Consider the following 20,217-nt stretch of genomic DNA (forward strand, 5'->3'; position numbering starts at 1 on the left):
GGCTAAGGCACCGCTGCAGAAAATTCTGGATACAAGCGGTCGTTTTGGGAAGAGGTTGGGGACATGCCAGCTCCATCCCCGTCCTCTCCAACCTTTTGCAGCCTGCTCCCTTTCCTGCCCTCCTTCTGTCCTTGTCGCTTTGCCCCAACCCGGTTGTGCGCCCGGAAGTCCCTACCGCCCCACCCTACCCCACCCACCCCACCCTTCAGACTGTGCTTTCCAGCATCCATTCTGTGCTGCTAAACGTGACCCGCCTCTGACTCAAGGGACAGTCGTCCGAGTTCAACTGGGAGGTCGACATGTGTCTTTTTGTCCGTGCCCGGCGGGGGTAGCTGTGGCTCTGGAAGAGTGCATAATCCCCGTCGAAGGAGTGACGGTGGTGATGAGTCCTGGACAGCTCGCGAGCGAGCACCCCCGCCCCGTTGCTGCCCAGCTTGGCGCGAAGCTGCGGCCCTGCCCCGGTGTCCTTGGTGAGGCATAAGGAGACCGAGGAGCCCGTCATGCTGTTCTCCGTGGGTCCTTCTTCTGAAGACAAAAGGGCCACTGTCTGAAGGTCAGCGGCCATCTTGGAGGCTCTCTTGTCCACTTCGGTCAAGGCGCTATCTTGGCTGTGGGCAATGCCTTCCTTGGTCTCTCCACTCAGCATGTGCTCCTTGGCTGTCACCTCTTGGACAGTTTCGTATTTGTCCTCCCCCACCTTGGAGGCAGAGCGGGGCAGGGTAGTGGTGGCGGTGGACGCCTGGCTCCCGTTGGTCTGAGAGTAGACGTTGCTGACTTTGGCTTTTGTGTGCTCATCTTGGCCGCTGTAGACCTTGTAGCGGATCATGAGGATGATGATGAAGACCAGCACAGAGGCCACAATGATGCCCCCAATAATAATGATCATGGTGCCCCCCAGGAACTGGGTGTGCAGTGAGTGGCACTGGGCACTCTCCCCCTCTGTGGTGAACTGCACGCAACCCACCACCCTTGTGGCTGTGAGGGACGTCACCCCATCGTCGTAAACCGCCAACACACACAGGTCGTAGTCCCGGCCTGCGGCCAGATCGTTCACTAGGAAGGTCTTGCTGGACGAGGGGATCATCCTAGGAGGAAGAGAGACTCTGGCATTAAACAAGCCACACTTTGCTAAACCGCCCCCCTTCCTCTGTCCCTGGCACAATTGCTTTTTCAACAGCTGGTTCTGTGCAGGCGCAGAGTGCCTGAGCCAAAAACCAGAACTTCCCCTGTTGGAGTTCTGCCTGTGCCATGCCCTTGGTGGTGGGTGCTCTGACCATTCCCCCTCAGCCCCAGTCTTTCCATCCTCTGGTGATGTTTGCTTACCTCCAGGGCTGCTGCAAGGGCTACTTGAAGACAAAAATACATGAAGTGCTCCACACACTCAAAAGTGCTACGCAAAAGCCAAGTGTTCGATTTTTGTCCCGTCTTAGGGCATGTTGCTTACATATGCTCCCTCTAGTGACAACCACTGGTACTTAACCACATCAGGGAGCCAGATAGTCCTTTTCTGGCCTTTTTCCCGATGGGGGTGTGGGGAGACTTCTAAGTGGTGTTCCCCAGCAGGGTGAAAGTCATCTCAGGGTTAGCACCATGCTGGGATCTGCAGGCCTCAGGCTCATAGCTGGGAGACACAGCAGGCCTAATCCTTGCTCTTCTTCAGCCCTTCCCTGATGATGCCAGGAAGGGCCCTGCAATTGGTCAGCCCAGTTGATCCAAGGGGCTCTGCTGGTCCTCAGGCCTTCCTCCAGGGTGGACTTCTGTGCTTGGGAGCAGCTGTTCTACACCTTGCCAGCAAACAGCCCCTCAAAACCCAACACCCCCCTCCCAAACCTGGGATGACCCTCCTTTGTACCCAGTCCTTTGAGCCCCAGGTTGCTGAGATGAGGCTGGATCTCTGGATGGTGCTGTTGGCCTATTGCAGACTTGAAACCAGAGAACTTGCAGGAACGGAACCTTTCAGGCTCAGGTATGTCCAGACATAAGCAGGGCTTGGATCACATGAACAGCCCCAAGGAAAATGGTGAGCTGCAGCCAAAGCAGAGCTCAGCAGCAGTCTGACCCCCCCCCCCCCGGCAGTGAGTCAGGGCGTGGCTTCTATCGCAAATGCCTCCAGCCTAGCAGGACAGCTCCCTCCATCATTCTCCCTCGAACCTGCTGAACTCCTTCCTGCACCTTTGCAGACCGAAGCAGAATCAGGCTGGCTGGATAAGAGTGCTTGGTGCCCAAGTGTTCTGCCTTGGAGATCATGCCAATGGGTGGGCCACTGGCAGAGCCACCTGCGGGTGCACCCAAGTGCCGCACTCTCGCTGAGTGCCCAATTAGTTCCCATTTATTAGCGAGTGGGTGATGGAGAGCCCCGAGGAGCGGCAGGCAATTAGCCAAGAACTCCAAAAGCGTAAAACTGACAGCGACAGTTTTCTAGGGATGAGATGTGGTGACGATGGGAGAGAAGGGGCTGGGGGAAACAACAAGTGGCAGATCCGTGGAAAGATGGACCGCCAGGCAGAAGGGGCTGGATCCATCAGACTAGCAGGGAAAAGAACAAGCAGCTGTAGGAGCCAGGTAGTCCTATGAAGCTGCCTTCCTAGATGATTGACAGATGTTTTTGAGCCTGCTCAAAAAGCCCTCCACAGAATGGCACAAAACAGTGACCTTGGCTTCCTTCTCCAGCCACCAATGTCCTTGGTGGAGGAGGGGCCTGGCTGTTGGACTGCTTCCTCTGTTGCTCCAAGACTGTCCATTTCTTTGGCCCTGAGTTGTCTCCTCTGGCTGCTGGTGTCTCTCTGGGCCTCAGACACAGAGGACTTGCCCAGAAGTGGCTGCCTGCGCTTCTCCATGCTGGTAGCGTTCCCAGCAGTTGAACCCGGGACTTCTGGCATGCAGAGCAGAGGTCCCTGAGCTGAGAAACGCATGCCTGGTACCACATGAGGTGCCACATGCCTCCAGGCAGGGTCGAAAAGCCTGCCCCGTTCCACAGCCTTTCTTACACAATGCAAAAAGGGGGGTGCTTTTGGTGATGGAGCCGTTGTCGGGAAATGGGATTGAAAGTTCAGGTCAAAGCCATTGTTCAGGGGCTGCTATTTCTTTTCTCTCCAGGACGGAGAGCGTAAGGAGAAAGGCCACCCTCTGTGCCTGACACCCTGGGGTGTCACTGGCAGGCAGGAGGAAGAGGGAGAGCACATGTAGCCTGCCACTGTCACCAGCAAAGATTCTACAGCAGCCACCTTTTAAAAATTCAGAATGTCTCCAGGGAGCAGAGGTTGGCTTGTCCATCAGAGCGCTCAACTTCCAAGCAGGCCGGCTTCCAGAAATCCAGCATCTCCCCTTCATTCTCTACCCTCTCTTGGAGAGCAACACCGCTCTCAACTCCAGGCTTCTCCCTCCCTGCCTCCCAGGCAATACAATCAAACATCACTTGAATTATGGGGAGAAGACAGCAGAGCTCATAAGGAAACTCACAACCCCCCTATTGCCCCCCCCAGCCAAATCATGAGTCCCCTCCCCGGTAGACTCCCTAAGATAGTAGCCAAGGGGTTTGTTGCAAGAAGTAAACAGCCTAGTCCGCCTTCTGGCATCCTGTCATTTCACAACTGCATGGCTTGTAAGCTCTCCGGGGCAGGGGACCAAGTCTGTTCAAGGCGACATGCAGAGCCCTGTGCATCCTGGCCAAGAGTAAATATTTAATGGCTTCTGTGGAGCATATGGATATGTATGCACAATCTCTGTCTGTGCCCTATGGTTGGCATAGCGAGGCATCCTGGCAGTTGTTCCTTAGGGCCCCTCTGCCGATAGCCACCAGTTGGCAGCAGTGGTGATCCATCAGGTGGGGTCCTCCGAAAGGAAGTGCCTAGGAGACTGGGGCAGCAAAGGGGGAATTGGCCCTATGCGACAGTCCTCGGCGACGGAGGGGGGCAAGGAAGTGGCGGCTGCAGCAGGGAGTGGATGAGGACGAGGCGATGCAAAAAGCTTATTTTTGTGCATGGCCTTCTGTGCCTCTAGGGAAAGGAACAGGGAGGAATGGGGACAGTTCCTCGAGATGCGTGTCACATGGGATGCGCAGGGAGGAGAGTGCAGCAGCGACAGCATTTAGGGAGCCGACAGCATCTTGTGGCCAGGGGAAGAGGACTGTCAACAGGCCAGCTCTGCCTCGGGGTGGTGGCAGGTCCCTACAGCTCACCAGCCTCACCTATAGGTGAGCAGATGGGGCCTGACAGAAGAAGGAAGCACTGAATCACCCACAGCTGGGGGGAGACAGGCCTGCCAAGTCCTCCGCTCTGTGGTCCATTCCACCAACTTTGGTTTGGAGAGGACATTCACCACGTGGCCTGGGCAAGCCTGCCCCCTCTCTAGTCACCAGGCCCCTCCCGTCCTCAGAGCACTCCCCTAGCAAAACCTGGCCTGAAACCTTGGGTGGGGGGCGTTGCTCAGAGCATCTCCTTAAGTGTTCAGAAAGTCCCAGGATTGGCCCCGGCAGCCCCTCCAGAGATCAGTCCGCAGGGGTGGGGAGGGAAGTGACCTGACTTGGAACACACTCCCTGATCTCATTCTTTTCAGGTGCTCAGTGCCATCTTTCAGGCGGCACTCAGCAATCTGACAGATCAACAGCCAACATTACGATAATGCAGGCAACTCCTAATTGTTCCTAAAACAGTAAATAAAATCCCATTATCCCTAATACCATAAGACTATTAAGCACATTAACAACCGTAATGAGAAACAACAACAATTGGCGCCTCAGGAATGTGACTGCCTGGCGGAAAGTGGCTGCTCTGCACTGACGCCTAGAGCTGCACGAAGACGTCAGACGGCAGCCCTTGCCTGGAGGACTTCCACGGCAGCGAAGCCATCACTGCAAAGGCTCTGCTCCAGGAAGGGAGCAGGAGGCATCCTGGATTCCCTTCACTTGCTGCCTGGATGCTCTCGGTGCCACAGGTCTTTCGACCCACTCCTCATCTCCAGTCTCCAGCTGCCACTGGTTAACCTTGCTCTGAAACCTCAGCCCTGTTGGACAGCTCCCCTGCCTTCCCAGTAGCTGGGCAATCCAAGTCTCACAACTCCTGTACTGGCAGGAGTGGAAGGTTAGCTGTCCCCAAGGATCCTGCTGGAGAAGGCAAAAGGGGCCATTCGAAGCTCCAAAACAGAAGCATCCCTTCTGCGATTCTTGGAAACTTTCCCCAAAGCATTCTAGCCTGCATCAGTTCTGCCTGCAGATATAAGGGTTTGGAGGACTTGGGACATTGTCCTATCGACATCTTTTTTCCCTGGGAGCTCTCCTGAGTCCTGAAGAGCCCGACTGCACAGAACTTGCTTCCCAAAGCCTTCTCCAGGCCAGCACCTGTCTAGACCTCAGCACCCAGCAGGCTGAGAGCCCAGCTGGAAGAGAACACCGTTTCTTTCTGCCCCTCCACAGAACTACCATTTCTCTGTTTGACTTACTCAATTATCAGTCCCGCATCTCATCCCCTTCACCTCAATGAAGATTTCCTACAGAGTTCAGCACAGAGCCAAGTACGATGCAGTCACACCCTCTGGCATGCAGACCTCGCCCACCTGCCAGCAAGTTGAGGGTGGCCTTACACCCTCACAGAGTCCACAAGAATGTGGATGTGTGCAGACGTACAGCCCCTGCTTAGCAAAATTAATTGGCTGTGATTATTTCCCATTAGACAGACAGTACCTTGATGCCGAAAGGCTGCGGAACCAGAAGTTCTCTGTGAAACCGGAAGTCAAATCTCACCATCTTGGATCTCTTGAAATCTCATGAGATTTGGGAACTGCCACCTTGGATCTCATGAGATTTTGTGAGATCCAAAATAGTGGCACCTGGCTAAGCCAGAAAGAGGAGGCTGCAGGGGTGTCGTGACCCAGGTAAGCTTGGGAACCTCTGTACGAGGGTACTGCATCCTAGATAACTGCATCCTGGTCAAATGTTTTCCAATCTTTGGTCCCTGTGGCCATTTGTGTCCTTTTTTTGGCATCCCAGCTATTAGCATCCCATTATACCTGGGCAACAAACAAACTCTAACTGGTCTACAAACCCCGTATGCTGAGCCTCTTATCCCAGCCCTAACCCTAACCCTGCCTTTGTGTTTTAAACATAAAAAGTACATCCAATATCAATATACATATATTGGGATACAAATGTCCAGGATGCAAAGGAACTGGCACAAATGTCCAGGGACGCCCAATGACCAGCATGCATTTGGCTGGGATACCGTTGTCCAGGAAACAGGCAGCTCTGTACATTATCTGCACATATACACACGCACAGGCCCCCGACTGCTGCCTCACACCACCTGTGGAGACTGCCGTCAAGTCTGAGAAACAGAGGCAATGAATTCTGTGGTCCTGTAGAACACTACCACTGACAGGCAACAACAATACACAACGCAGCTCACACACTTGTGCAATAAATGCCATCCCTCTTCACTCACCTGTAGACCAGGGAATCATCCAGGGAGCTGTTGTACTGGATCTGGTACATACGGATGCCAGGGATATGCCGCTCTGAGGGCCAGTGGATGACTACCGAGGTGGACGTGAGATCAGCTGCAACAATCTTCTTGTCCAAGTGGTTCTTGGTGTCATTGGTGCCAGACTTTGCGGAGGTGGTGATGTCGGACGAACCGGGATCAGGTTCCTTCATGTGGCTGGTGTTGTTGACCAGCAAGGGAAGAGGCACGATGCAGATCTCCACAGGGGCAGTGGCCTCTCCAGCCGCGTTGGAGGCAATGCAGGTGAAGACGCCATTGTCCTTCAAGGTGGTGATGAGAACCTCCAGGGTGCCGTTGTCATAGACCGTCGCACGTGTGGTGTTGTGGATCAGCTTACCGTCAGGTGCGATCCAGTGGATGGAAGGCTCTGGATCACCCATTGCTTTGCACTTAAGGCTCACGCCTTGGCCTTCCATGATGAAGGCCTTAGTGGAGTACTGGCGGGTGATGAGTGGAGGCTCACAGATGAATTCTTCCTCAGGAATCGACCAGAAGTATTTGTCCATCAGATGCTCTGGGGAGGCACAGGTCTCCAGGTCGTCTTCTCGCGTGAGCCTTCGCAGCCAGAGCAGCTCGCAGTTGCAGTGCAGCGGGTTGCCCCCAAAGCTGATGGTCAAGGTGGAAGGGTGAGTCCCACGAACGTTGGCCAGCACTTGAGCCCTCAGGAAGAGGTTGTCCGGGGGCAGCTTCTGCAGCCGGTTGGAAGTCATGTCCAGCCGCACCAGCTTGTGGAGCTGGGAGAAGGTGCCCTCGGCAATGTGGTCAATGAGGTTGTGGTCCAGCGTGAGGGTGTTCAGGCTCACCATCTGCCCGATGGCCTCCCAGGGCAGCGCCTCCAGGTTGTTGTAGGAGAGGTCCAGGTCCTCGACCGTGGCCAGGAACTCGTCGAAAGAGGAAGGCTCGATGTGGCTGATCTGGTTGTTGCCGAGGATGAGGTGGCGCAGGTTGCTCAGCCCCCGGAAGTGCTCGTTCCTCAGGACGGCCAGGCGGTTGCTGTTCATGTGCAAGGCCCGTAAGGCACGCAGGTCGGAGAAGGCGAAGGGCAGGATCTGGCTGATGGTGTTGCGGGAGAGGGTGAGGTGCACCAGGTTGGTCATGTTGGAGAAGTCCTTCCGGCGGATGATGGTGATGAAGTTGTCGGTCAAGCGCAGCTCCACTGTGCGCCGGTCGATGGAGGGTGGCACAAAGAGGAGGCCCGTCTTGGCGCACAGCATGGTCAGCGTCGGGGAGATGTTCTGGCAGATGCATCGGCCGGGGCAATGTTGAGCTTCTGCCATGGTGCCAAGCATCAGGAGCGGCAGGAAGAGCTTTTCCATGGTACTGGCACGTGTCGTGCCCACCGAGGCCCTGTGGTGAGAAGAGGGAGGGGCCAATTAACAAGAATTTTGCCAGGCAGCTTCTCCCCCCTTCACTCATTGCCTGTGAACCTCTCAAAAACCTTTGCAGCCCTCTACTCCAAGCAACGTTTCACTGAGCAAGGTGAAGACGAGCGGGGCTGCGGCCCCCCAGAAGACCACGCGATCCAACAACAACGGAAAATAGCAACCAAACACACAGATATTGAAATGGCAACAGCCACAAAGCCTGTGAATTGTCTTTATGACTGAGGGTTTTTTACTGTCTTTTTACCGTCTATCAATACCAGTTCCTCAAAGATGGCACACAGTGGATTACAACTGGAAACTGACAAAAGAACCACAGAAACCTGGCAAGAGAAAAACAAAAAACTCTGTGGGGGGCCCCTCTGGAGGGAAGGAGATTGCCTTTTGGCCCATTCAGCTATGCAGTGCTGGTGGTGCCTCTCCAGGGGTCTCCGGCATGGGGCTTTCTCTGCCCGACCTGGTGACTGAATTTGGGACTTCTAGCTTGCAGAGCAAGTGACCCACCGCTGAACTATGGCCCCTTCCCTCCCTCCCTCCCTCCCTCCTCCAGGTGAGACAGAATTCAGAACAGAAGACTTTTAAGTACCAGGTAGTCCCTTGGAGCACTCCCTTGCTCAGAGATCCACAAATGTGGATTTGGCCCACTAGCCAGGCACTGTTTGTGGGTGCAAACGATGAATTCACTCCCCATACTGAATCCAGGGGACCCCACCAGCCAACAGCCTTGGGGGCTGCACAGTCACCCTCCAGGCCAGCTGCTGGGACCTGCCCCCCCTGGAGCAGCGCAGCCGGCACAAAGCAGTGCCCCAAAGCTCCCAGACAGCTGCTGTCTAAACACTGATCTCTGAGCACAATAAGGAGCCACCTCAAAAGTTACCTTCAAGTTGCTTTGTCTGCCAACTCAAGAGGAAGAGGAACACGGTGGTGATGGGAGAGACACCGCCAAGCCCAGACAAGGGAGAGCCTCTCTGCCTCCCCCACAGGGGCCATTAAGGATGCGCCTATTGTGTCAGGGACAACTGCCTTCCCTCTCAGAGTCAAATGTGACGCCTGGCAAACAATGCGTGGCTGCCTTGTGCTCCCTCAAGAGCCCTTCACTCACCAGAGCCTGCCTCAGAAACAAGGCTCCCCTCGGAGGCAGGCGAAGGAGAGCGCTCAGCAGGCAGAGTCGTGAGGAACAATGGAGGCACGAAGGGAGGAGGGGCGTGCAGGGCCCAGCACAGTTCCTTGGTCAGCTAGGGTTGTGTTCAGTGCAGGGCCTGGCAGTGTGGTGCCGGATTTGGACTGGGCTCAGGCCCCTTCCCCAGCGTGGCGCTCAAGAGATGTCCTCGGACCAGCCACTGTTTCCTAGCCTGCCTGCTCTGCATCAATTACACTGGAGCTCAGCTGACCAGCTCCACTCTGACTCCCTTTCGTAAGGGCAGGGCCTCTTCACATATATCTGCTGAGAAAACCAAATATATTTTGGAGTCATGAAAGCAGATTTTTCCTGCTAACTGTCATCTGCTCAGACTCTCTCCAGTCTCCGACATCCATCACCTCTCCCCATCCGTGACAGTGGAGGCAAACCCGTCCTCGCACTGGGCTGCCATCTCAGAAGCTCTCTTTCTCTCTTGCTCTCGCTCCTCCAGACAAGCCTCGCAGCATCCATTAACACCTGTTTCATGTTCCTTTCAAGGTCTTTGCAAACTCTGAAGCTCACAATTCCAAGTGCAAACTGAGACAGGCTGGCGGATGAGATGGCGGGCTGGAGGATGGCGCAGGCGAGAACAGAATCGGGCTCCATCTCACTTAAAGCTTATTGGGATCAGGCTGGCCCAAGGGGGTCTGTGGAGGGGCTTTGGGGGGGTCCATAAACTGGGTGCAGACAAATTGTGTGCACACATGTTGTGCATGTTTTGGGGGGGAGGGAGGATATCCATAGCTTTTATCACATTCTGAGAGATCCATGACTCCAAAAAGGCCAGAAGCCACCAGCTGAAATGCCCCATTTGGGGGTGCGTTGGCTGCTTGCAGCTGTCCAGGGTCCTGAAACGCCAGCTGGTCCTGTGGCCTTCCCCACTGCTGGGTCAAGGGGCATGCTGGATGCTTTCTCTGGCTTCACTAATCCTGCCCCATCCCTTTGCTCTCAGACTCTGTCATGGAAGACAGAGTTCTGCCTGCTGACCCTCAGGAGCCCCCCTGCTGGGTGATGACGAAGGCCCCTGTCCCAGAAAGGCAGCAGCAAGGGGTGAGTGCTCATTGTGGGTGCTTGTCTCTGAGCCGGTCCCCGGCCACAAGTGCCTGGAGGGCAGGGTGCGCCAGGGCCATGTGGCCTGTGAGTTCCTGGGCACTGGGCACACTGTCTCCCACTCAGGAAGTTTTGCTTCCTGGAGCCAAGGAGTTGGCTGGCTCTGCTGTCACCATGCATGACAGGGTCTCCAAAGATCCACCCCTGGAGGGAATAAGGATGACAGCTCTGATGCGACTTTTATCCTTAGCAGTGAAGTGTGACATGATTTTGACCACGTATAGAAGAGTGATGGGGAGCATCGGGGGGCAGGCTGGCTCTCACGCACTTTGCTGGCAGAAGGACAGAGACAGCTGTGCTCTCCATCTCTGCTCCAGCGTTCTCGTCCCCGTGGCCAGTGCTCATCAACGCTGCACCCCCTGACTACAAATTCTTCCCCTCTGCTGGAGCAGTGGCATAGCTAGAGGGGTTGAAAAGCACTGTTTGGAGGGAGCCTCATTACAGCCTGCAAGGGCACCCTCCCCCTCCCATTCTGGGCAGGCAGAGAAACATGGAGGCCTTTGCCTTGACTGCTCCTGCACTCCATCCTGCACTCACCTGTTTTGCTCCCCCTCCCACCCAGAATGGCTCCGCTGCAGAGAGGCTCCCTCCAAAAATCTGGCTCCGGTTTGGCCACAGAGACGGGACTGCTCCCTTGGGCTCCAGGCAAGCCCCAGTCCTGCCTGGAGGTGCTGCCAGGAATCAACCCTGGGACCCTGAGCAACATGCCAAGCGGGAACACTACCACAGAGCCCTGCGCCTGTCTCCCACCTCCGGCGGAGCCTGGGAGTGGGCACAGCCCCATTGCACACACTCGCCAGGTCCACACGAAAGAAGCTGTGAATGAGCCCAGGCAAGTGGCTACTCACAAGCCAGGGAGAAGGGGCCAAAATCTGCAAAACAGGCCCTGAACCCAACGGATGACTCAGGAAGCAAAAGGGATCTCAGCGACCGAATGTTATAGCATTTGCCCAGCCTGAATGTGACACCTGCATGTCGAAGGGTCAGCTGTTCTGCTGGGACTGCTGCAGACTAACCCAGAACTGCAGGCATTGCAACCCTGGATCTCGCTTGCCCGGACACACTGAGCGGCCACTGCACGGGTGACTGTGACTCCTGGGCAATCTCCGGCTGCCGGGCCTTTCTTTGTGAACTTATTGGCTCCCACAGCGCAATTAAGCCCTTCCTGAAGCCAGGGAGAGGAGAAGAAGAAAACACAACTGGGAGAATTCATTTCCTCTTAAACGACACGCTCAGAATGTGGCATGAAGGTCGTGTTCCAGCGCCTGTGCATCAAGCCCAGTTCCTGCCATCTCTTCCGGGAGAATAAAAAAAGAAAAAGGTTCTCGTTTGGATTCCTCTCTTTTAATAGCAGGTCGTTAGCGACAGCTGGTTGACAGAGTGACAGCAATTACCCAGCAGAAGCTGGGGGGAGGGGAGGGGGAAATAATAATATTAAAAGCATACATAGTGCGGGGAAGGAAAAAGGGCACAAGAGACTAACAGCCCCGCTCTGCAAGCCAGACGTGAAGTGTACACAGAAACCTGCTGGGGAATATGGAGATTGAGGCAGCCAGGAGCCTTTCCCCTGTAATCCCTTCCTTAGGAGCTGTATCCCCTTCACCCCACATCACATGTGCCCCCTGGAGAGAGAGCAAGGTCCCAGAACAACCATCTGGCAGAGGCAGGATTTGAACCCAGTGCTTCTCCATCCTCCAGACAATCCTGCCTCTATGAAGGGCAACAGGGCCCTGCAAAAATGCCTCATGTTTCTGCAGTGGAAACATTCTCCTTTTGTGCCAAATCTCTGCCTTTGATCACAGGCTGAGTGATTGGTGGGATCCCAGCTGGGTATTTCAGCAAAGTCAAGTTTCTGAGTCTGGTCTTTGTTTCTTCCATTAAGCAAAAGGGGGGGAGGGATAAAAAAAGAGCAGAGGTTTGTTAACTGGGAAAATCAAAATGGCCTGAAGGAGACAGTGGTTGCCATTAACTGTGAATGCGAAGTGGTCATCAAAAGCAGGCCTGGGGCCAGTGTCCACACTGGTTAACAATGTGGGCAGCACCAGAGTGCTGTTTGTGCAAACCACAGGTCCTTGCGAGGCCAGTGCAGCCCTGCTGGAAGGATCACTTCTCAGGTGCATTTCATTACTCAACAGACTTCCCCAACGGGATGTGCCGGGGGCAGGAGGAAGGTGGTCACTAGTGCAGGTGGCTGCTAAAAAATCTATCTGATGTTTCACACAGGAAGAGGAGGGCCTGCGAAAGGCTAAGAGCCACGAGGGCAGGGCGGAACCTCCCAGTACAGACACAGAACACCTCTGAGCACCAGAAGGCCAAGACAAATGGGACAGAGGGACCACCACATCGGGGTGTGGCTGGGGAGCTTCTCAAGGGGCCACGGCAGCTCCCAGAATGCTGGCCTGGGTTAAAATTTGCCCCCACCTGGCAAGCTCTTTCAAGTGTTGAGGTCGACAGTAATGACACACAAGTTCTGGCCATTTTAGCTGTGATGCAGCGAAAGAAGTGGGGAGCCCACAAAGCAGCCGGGGAAAGAGCCTGGCAGCGCGTCCATCTTGCCCAGCGTGATGCACTTTGATTGGCCGAGGCTCAAGGCAGAAGCCTTTGCCCTTTTCCTTGCCACTAAGGACCCCTTGACCTGGAGCTGCAAGGGGTGGGATCCGTCCACAATGGATCCTTACCCTCAGTGCTTCAAAGGTCTGGCTTCTCCCAGCCTGTTGCTCGGCCAACAACAGGCAGCTCTGCAATATCCCTGGCAAAAAACTGGCACTAGCCTCATCATGTGCCAGGCTGCAGCTTCCAGATGATCCCAGATGCTGAGTCAGACTCCACTGAGCTCAAGAGACTGAGCAGGTGCCAGACAAGGGTCAGGAGTTTGGGTGCAACAGCCACAAGTCAAAGCTAATAATGCTCCAATTAGCACTTCAGAATTTATTTATGGAGAATGTTCAAAGGGCCTTGAGGAGCTGTTCTGAGTAAACCTTAAGCCAACCTTGCAAGGGAGGCCAGTATTATTAGTTTTCACGGGGGTGGGGGCATGAGGCTGAGGCCAAGAAAATGGCCTTCCAGTTTTCGCTTCAAGCCAAACCCTGAACAAGTAACAGTGTCCACATTCGGTCTAGAGCAGGGGTGCCCAAACCCTGGCCCTGGGGCCACTTGCGGCCCTCGAGGCCTCTCAATGCGGCCCTCAGGGAGCCCCCAGTCTCCAATGAGCCTCTGGCCCTCCGGAGATTTGTTGGAGCCCGCACTGGCCTGACGCAACTGCTCTCAGCGTGAGGGCAACTGTTTGGCCTCTCACGTGAGCTGTGGGGTGAGGGCTTCCTCCACTGCTTGCTGTTTCACGTCTGTAGCAGTAGCAAAGGAAAGGCCAGCCTTGCTTTGTGCAAGGCCTTTTATAGGCCTTGAGCTATTGCAAGACCTCCATTCATTCATAGAAGTTCATCTTTAATATATTCATTTATGTAAATTTATTCAAATTTTAAATGTAAATTAATTCTTTTTCCCCCGGCCCCCGACACAATGTCAGAGAGATGATGTGGCCCTCCTGCCAAAAACTTTGGACACCCCTGGTCTAGAGGACAACTGAAAGTCAGCCTGCCGGCCTGGCTAAACAGTAGCAAACCATGGACGCCTCTCAAACCAAGGAAGTCAAGGGGGGACGGGAGTGGGTGGCCTACCCATGCAAAAGTAAACCCCAGTGAATTCACGACAGAAGCTGCTCTGGGTTTGCAACCCTTTGCAGCGGTTGCAGGAACAGCTTTGAGGCGTCTCAACGCCACTGGGGACAGCTGCAGGTGGTGCACAGGAGCTGCCCCACAGTTCCTACTGCATGGGGGGTGGGGCATCTCCAGCTGCCGCTGCCTTCCAGTCTCTCCCTCTGTCCTGATTCGCCTCTTTGGAAGGGCCAGGCTCCTGTACAGCCACTCCTTGTTGCCAATGCATCACTACTCCAGACACCTCTGCTTTTGGCAGGATCAGGCCAGGGAGTCACCAGGGCAGTGCCCCAGGTCCCACCTGCCATACCATGGAGTGTATATCAGACTTGTGGTGCCCACATCAGTGACTGAAAAGTCAGGCTCCGCTCTAGATTCCGGCTCTCATTACTACTCTGAGCTGAAGCACCAGGAGGGTAAATATTAAAACACACATTCTAGTGGTCCTGATTTTACTAAGCAAGATCCACACCAAAGATTCTGTGACTGTAGGATATGCGTGCCTGTGTGCAACGCATGCATGAAGGAGGCGGGGCAAGATAAGCGAATGCCAAAGAACAAAGACCACAGACGCATTCATCTAACAGATTTGCATTAACCATGCTTCATGTTTAAAAAAAAATCATTTAAATTCAAAAATAATAACCATAGCCACATTTTAAAGCAAGCCTCTTCCTGCTTGTCCATCAACTCTGAGCTTTCACACTCATTGGCTAGTGGGAGGGCCCCGACCTGCCTGTCCCAAGATGCTCTTTCAATGCTCCGAGCACCCGGGAAGTGCAGAAATGATACGTGAACTCCTCATGGAACACCTGGGCAGAGTCTTCCTGTCTGACGGTTTCCACTTTGCCATCATCTGTTAGGCTGCAGTCCTACACACACTTCACTGGGAACAAGTCCTGCTGTACATAGTAGGACTTACTTCTGAGTCAACATGCTCAGGATACTTCTTTCAAACTAAGCATTGGGGGGGGGGAGCCTGAAATAGACTGAGAAAGGGGGCAAGACATTCTGCAACAACCTCTCTTGCCCCACCCAGGTGACAGTCCCAATTACTTTTCCAGTTAAGCACTGAGGTCTCCTGGCAGGATGGGTGCTGGTTTGTTTGGGAGCCAACCCTTGACCTCTGTTTCCTAAACAAGACCCAGGGGCACCACCTGTTGAGTTGCTCCACACAAGTCAATACCAGACGGCACCCCCAGCCATGGGGAAGATGCCATGGGGCTGCCCCTAGCGCAGCAGCTCCTGACTCGGCCCTGCCCAGGTCCTTTAGCAGGGGCTGCAGCTTCTCCCCCTGCGGCTTCCGTTCAGCTGTGCCATGCCTGCCAAGAGACTGTCTAACCCTCTTGCTTTCCATCCTCCGCAATAAACGAGCAATCATTTCTGTGCATTGTGGCTCAACTCCATTATTCTCTCTCCTCGTCTGAGAGTGAACCGTGTCTTTTTGGAGGGAGAGAGGGGCAGAAATGGATGCTAAACTCCTCCATTTGCCCCGCAACTGGGCGAGGAGATGGGGAGGGGGGCAGAATGTGTTTTCCTGACTCTGAAATGGCAGCATTATTTAAACGGAGCAGAGGAGTGGCCCAGCTCTTCTGGATGGCTGTACTGGGTGACTGTCTGGACATGATGACCATTTCCACACCATCTGCCTCCACGTTCAGGAGCAACCTGCCCACGAACAGTACTTGCTGGGGGGGCACATCGTGAAGGGGGCTGTTGCTTTCATCCCCTGCTTTTGGGCATCCTGGCTGGCCACTGTGGGACCCTCAGAGTGAATCCTGCAAGGCTGCTCTGGACTTCTTAATGAAGGCATCAGGTCCAACGGGTGTGCAGTTGTGTTGTGGGGGAGTTGGCTCTGGGGTTCATGATCCCACTGGATCTTCCCACTGGCAGAATAGCAGAAAGGAGCACGTTGAGCACCGTGACCAGATCAGGGGACAGCGAGGGTGGACGGCTGCTGCAGCCCAGTGCAGTTATGGGGCCACTGACCTACAACTGTCCTGCTTCTCACTTGATCTGCTATCCAGGAAGGTTGGAAGCCGTTAATGGGGGCGGGGGGTATATTGCCCTGGGTGCCGAGCCTTGAAGGGGTGTCTTAGAGGCTTCTGAAAGGCATTTTCGGTTCTGGCCTCTAAGAAGTTGTATGGGTGTGTGTGTGTGTGTATTAAAATTTGGGGGGGGGAAGTGTTATGGGAGGGTGTTAAAATACCCGGGTGACAGATGCCGTAGCTACACCACTGGTCGGACGCCAGCTACGGTTGTGTCAACCTGACCGAACCACCCTCCACCTCCCCCAGCAGTAAAGGGGCCCTCCTGGTTCAGCTGACCCAGGCCTGCCTCCAAAACGGTCACTGGATCCAGAGGGTGACTGGGAAGTTGGATGCAGTGCGGAGGGGGGGAAGGGGGCAGCAAGGAAAAGGGGCAGCTCCGGGTGCCCCCAGGTGAGTGTTAGAGAAGCTTCTCGTTTGCTCAGTGCACACGAAAAAGATAATTCCACATTCCAGCACTTTTCTGGGGGCACAACGCGCTTTCAAATCTCAAAGGACTTCTTTTATTTTTTTTCTGAGCACAGCTGAAATTCAGCTTGATTTGACGGAGTAATAAGAGTTAGCAAGATCAGCCGCTTCGTCTCCTTCTCTGTCTCTTTCAAAGACATTCATTGCTTTTTCCTTTCTGAACAGTGGAAGGAAAAATATCCATCTCTGCTCCAACCGGGTGTTTCGGATTCTGCTTCTCCAAAATTGCCTCTCCCGTCACCTGCCAATTGACTATGTCAATCTGACTGCCAAGCCCCAAGCAGCGGTGGCCTGAGAGGGTTTATTAATTGTGCGGTTCAAGGAATAAATTTCAGGGGGAGCTCCCCTCCCCGCCTGCTACCATCCACTCTATTTTGGCCTCTTTGCCTGCAGCTCACAACACCCCCTCTCCAAAAACGATTTCTTCGCCTTCCCTCCCAGCCCAGGAGTGAAGTGCCTCCAATTTTGTCAACCTGTCAATAAGGCGCTCATGAGAAATTCAGAGAGTCATAAATATTTTTCAGGAAGGAGCAGCGAATCTGACAGGGGAAGGAGAAGCATCTCAAGGGAGATGAGCAGGAGCACAGGGCGAAAGAAACTGATTGCCGGGGCTGATGGAGGGAGGCGGAGGAATGGGCAAAGAGAGAGACCTCTTCATCCGGCACATCATTAGTCTGTGCACTTCCTTGCCACGAGACATGGTGAGGGCCACCAGTCTCTGATGGCTTTAAAAGAGGATTAGTCAGATTCGCTGAGGAGGAGAGGAAGAGAAGAAGGATAGGACCACTGAGTCCTGGACAGCTGTGTTCCAGTATGGGACATTCACGTCACTCCTTTTTGTACCCCAGACATTTGTGTCCCAGTATATGGATAGTTATATTAGATGCACTGTTACGTTTTTAAAATGCAACGGTTCAGTTAGGGATAGGGCTGTGTTGAGTACGCAGAAGCGCCGCTGCCCCAGAGCCCCAAAGTCAGGCACTTGCTACTGGGAAATAAGGAAACACAGACACGGCAGTGCACCACCACCAATGTCCTTTTACTGAAGTATGTACAGTGCCAAGGCAGCACAGCAAGGATAGAACTTGCCACCATATAGAATTCTTTGAAAAGGTCAACAGGCATGTGGATGCGGGAGAACCCGTGGACATTATATATCTGGACTTTCAGAAGGCGTTCAACACGGTCCCTCACCAAAGGCTACTGAAAAAACTCCACAGTCAGGGAAATAGAGGACAGGTCCTCTCCTGGATTGAGAACTGGTTGGAGGCCAGGAAGCGAAGAGTGGGTGTCAATGGGCAATTTTCACAATGGAGAGAGGTGAAAAGCGGTGTGCCCCAAGGATCTGTCCTGGGACCGGTGCTTTTCAACCTCTTCATAAATGACCTGGAGACAGGGTTGAGCAGTGAGGTGGCTAAGTTTGCAGATGACACCAAACTTTTCCGAGTGGTAAAGACCAGAAGTGATTGTGAGGAGCTCCAGAAGGATCTCTCCAGACGGGCAGAATGGGCAGCAAAATGGCAGATGCGCTTCAATGTCAGTAAGTGTAAAGTCATGCGCATTGGCGCAAAAAATCAAAACTTCACATAAAGGCTGATGGGTTCTGAGCTGTCTGTGACAGAACAGGAGAGAGATCTTGGGGTGGTGGTGGACAAATCGATGAAAGTGTCAACCCAATGTGCGGCGGCAGTGAAGAAGGCCAATTCTATGCTTGGGATCATTAGAAAAGGTATTGAGAACAAAACGGCTAATATTATAATGCCGTTGTACAAATCGATGGTAAGGCCACACCTGGAGTATTGTGTCCAGTTCTGGTCGCCGCATCTCAAAAAAGACATAGTGGAAATGGAAAAGGTGCAAAAGAGAGCGACTAAGATGATTACGGGGCTGGAGCACCTTCCTTATGAGGATAGGCTACGGCGTTTGGGCCTCTTCAGCCTAGAAAAGAGACGCCTGAGGGGGGACATGATTGAGACATACAAAATTATGCAGGGGATGGACAGAGTGGATAGGGAGATGCTCTTTACACTCTCCCATAACACCAGAACCAGGGGACATCCACTCAAATTGAGTGTTGGTAGAGTTAGAACAGACAAGAGAAAATATTTCTTTACTCAGTGTGTGGTTGGTCTGTGGAACTCCTTGCCACAGGATGTGGTGATGGCGTCTGGCCTGGACGCCTTTAAAAGGGGATTGGACAAGTTTCTGGAGGAAAAATCCATTACGGGGTACAAGCCATGATGTGTATGCGCAACCTCCTGATTTTAGAAATGGGCTATGTCAGAATGCCAGATGCAAGGGAGGGCACCAGGATGAGGTCTCTTGTTATCTGGTGTGCTCCCTGGGGCATTTGGTGGGCCGCTGTGAGATACAGGAAGCTAGACTAGATGGGCCTATGGCCTGATCCAGTGGGGCTGTTCTTATGTTCTTAACTACAATTCCCAGGAAGCCTTGCAGGTCTCTTGTTATCTGGTGTGCTCCCTGGGGCATTTGGTGGGCCACTGTGAGACACAGGAAGCTGGACTAGATGGGCCTATGGCCTGATCCAGTGGGGCTGCTCTTATGTTCTTAACTACAATTCCCAGGAAGCCTTGCAGGTCTCTTGTTATCTGGTGTGCTCCCTGGGGCATTTGGTGGGCCGCTGTGAGATACAGGAAGCTGGACTAGATGGGCCTATGGCCTGATCCAGTGGGGCTGCTCTTATGTTCTTAACTACAATTCCCAGGAAGCCTTGCAGGTCTCTTGTTATCTGGTGTGCTCCCTGGGGCATTTGGTGGGCCGCTGTGAGATACAGGAAGCTGGACTAGATGGGCCTATGGCCTGATCCAATGGGGTTGCTCTTATGTTCTTAACTACAATTCCCAGGAAGCCTTGCAGGTCTCTCGTTATCTGGTGTGCTCCCTGCGGCATTTGGTGGGCCGCTGTGAGATACAGGAAGCTGGACTAGATGGGCCTATGGCCTGATCCAGTGGGGCTCTTCTTATGTTCTTATCTCATCCTCTGCCGCCCCCTTCTCCTTTTGCCCGCCCACTTATAGTGGGATGCAAATGACCAGGACCAAAATAGACAAACAAGCAAACAAACAGGGCAGGAGGTCTGGTCTAGAGGGTAGAGCCTCCATTTGCCTGAAGATTAACATCCACAAGGTCGGCAGTTCGAGGCCACCGGCACCCTGAATGGCGAGACCTTGAAGCAGCTGACAAGCTTAAGCCGAGCTATTCCATCTGCTCTGAGCGTGGGAGGATGGAGGCCAGAATGTGAAACCAGATCGGAGCGTAACATCTTGAATGTGGTGGTTCTTGAAAGAGAGAACCTTCTTTCAATTTGTAAAAATCCCTGCGTGGATTTAATAAGCCTGCCTGTGTAAACCGCCTTGAATAAAGTCTTGAATAAAGACCAAGAAAGGCGGTATATAAATACTGTATATTATATATTATTATTATTATTAACAAACCCAGGTGCAAATGTGCAGGGATGTCAGTGACTGGGATGCATTTGACCAGGACAGAATTGTCCAGGGCGCAAATACCCTAGTACCGAGGAGAAGAGGTGTATCAATGGCTACTGCTTATGATGGCTGGCTAGACACAACCTCTACGTTCAGAGGTAGTGTACTGTAGAACATGCACCCTGCTTGTGTCCTTCCCACTGGGGCATCCAGCTGCCCACTCTGGGAGGCAAGATGGACCCCATTTTGTCAGATTCAGGTGGACTCACCTGATGTTCTTATCTCCCTCCCCAGCTGCAGCCTGTTCCCCACTACTCCGATCTTTGGTGCGCACAAACCAGACACCTGACTGGGTCCTGCAGGATGAACTGCCAAAG

The 20,217-nt window shown here is 53.7% G+C and overlaps 1 protein-coding gene across 1 annotated transcript in view; it reads right to left on the bottom strand.

The window, feature by feature from the left end:
- Positions 1-202: 202 nt before the first annotated feature.
- Positions 203-20,217, bottom strand: part of LRFN1 (leucine rich repeat and fibronectin type III domain containing 1) — a 53,823-nt gene continuing 33,808 nt past the window's right edge. Inside the window, exons 2-3 of the mRNA XM_066638418.1 lie at positions 6,435-7,841; positions 203-1,085 (exon numbers count right to left, since the gene is read on the bottom strand). Coding sequence (XP_066494515.1) covers positions 206-1,085; positions 6,435-7,810 — 2,256 coding nt within the window. The 5' untranslated portion in view covers positions 7,811-7,841 and the 3' untranslated portion in view covers positions 203-205. The remainder of the gene's footprint in view (positions 1,086-6,434; positions 7,842-20,217) is intronic.

The sequence above is a fragment of the Tiliqua scincoides genome, chromosome 10 (assembly GCF_035046505.1).
Source record: "Tiliqua scincoides isolate rTilSci1 chromosome 10, rTilSci1.hap2, whole genome shotgun sequence".
Taxonomy (NCBI): Eukaryota; Metazoa; Chordata; class Lepidosauria; order Squamata; family Scincidae; genus Tiliqua; species Tiliqua scincoides.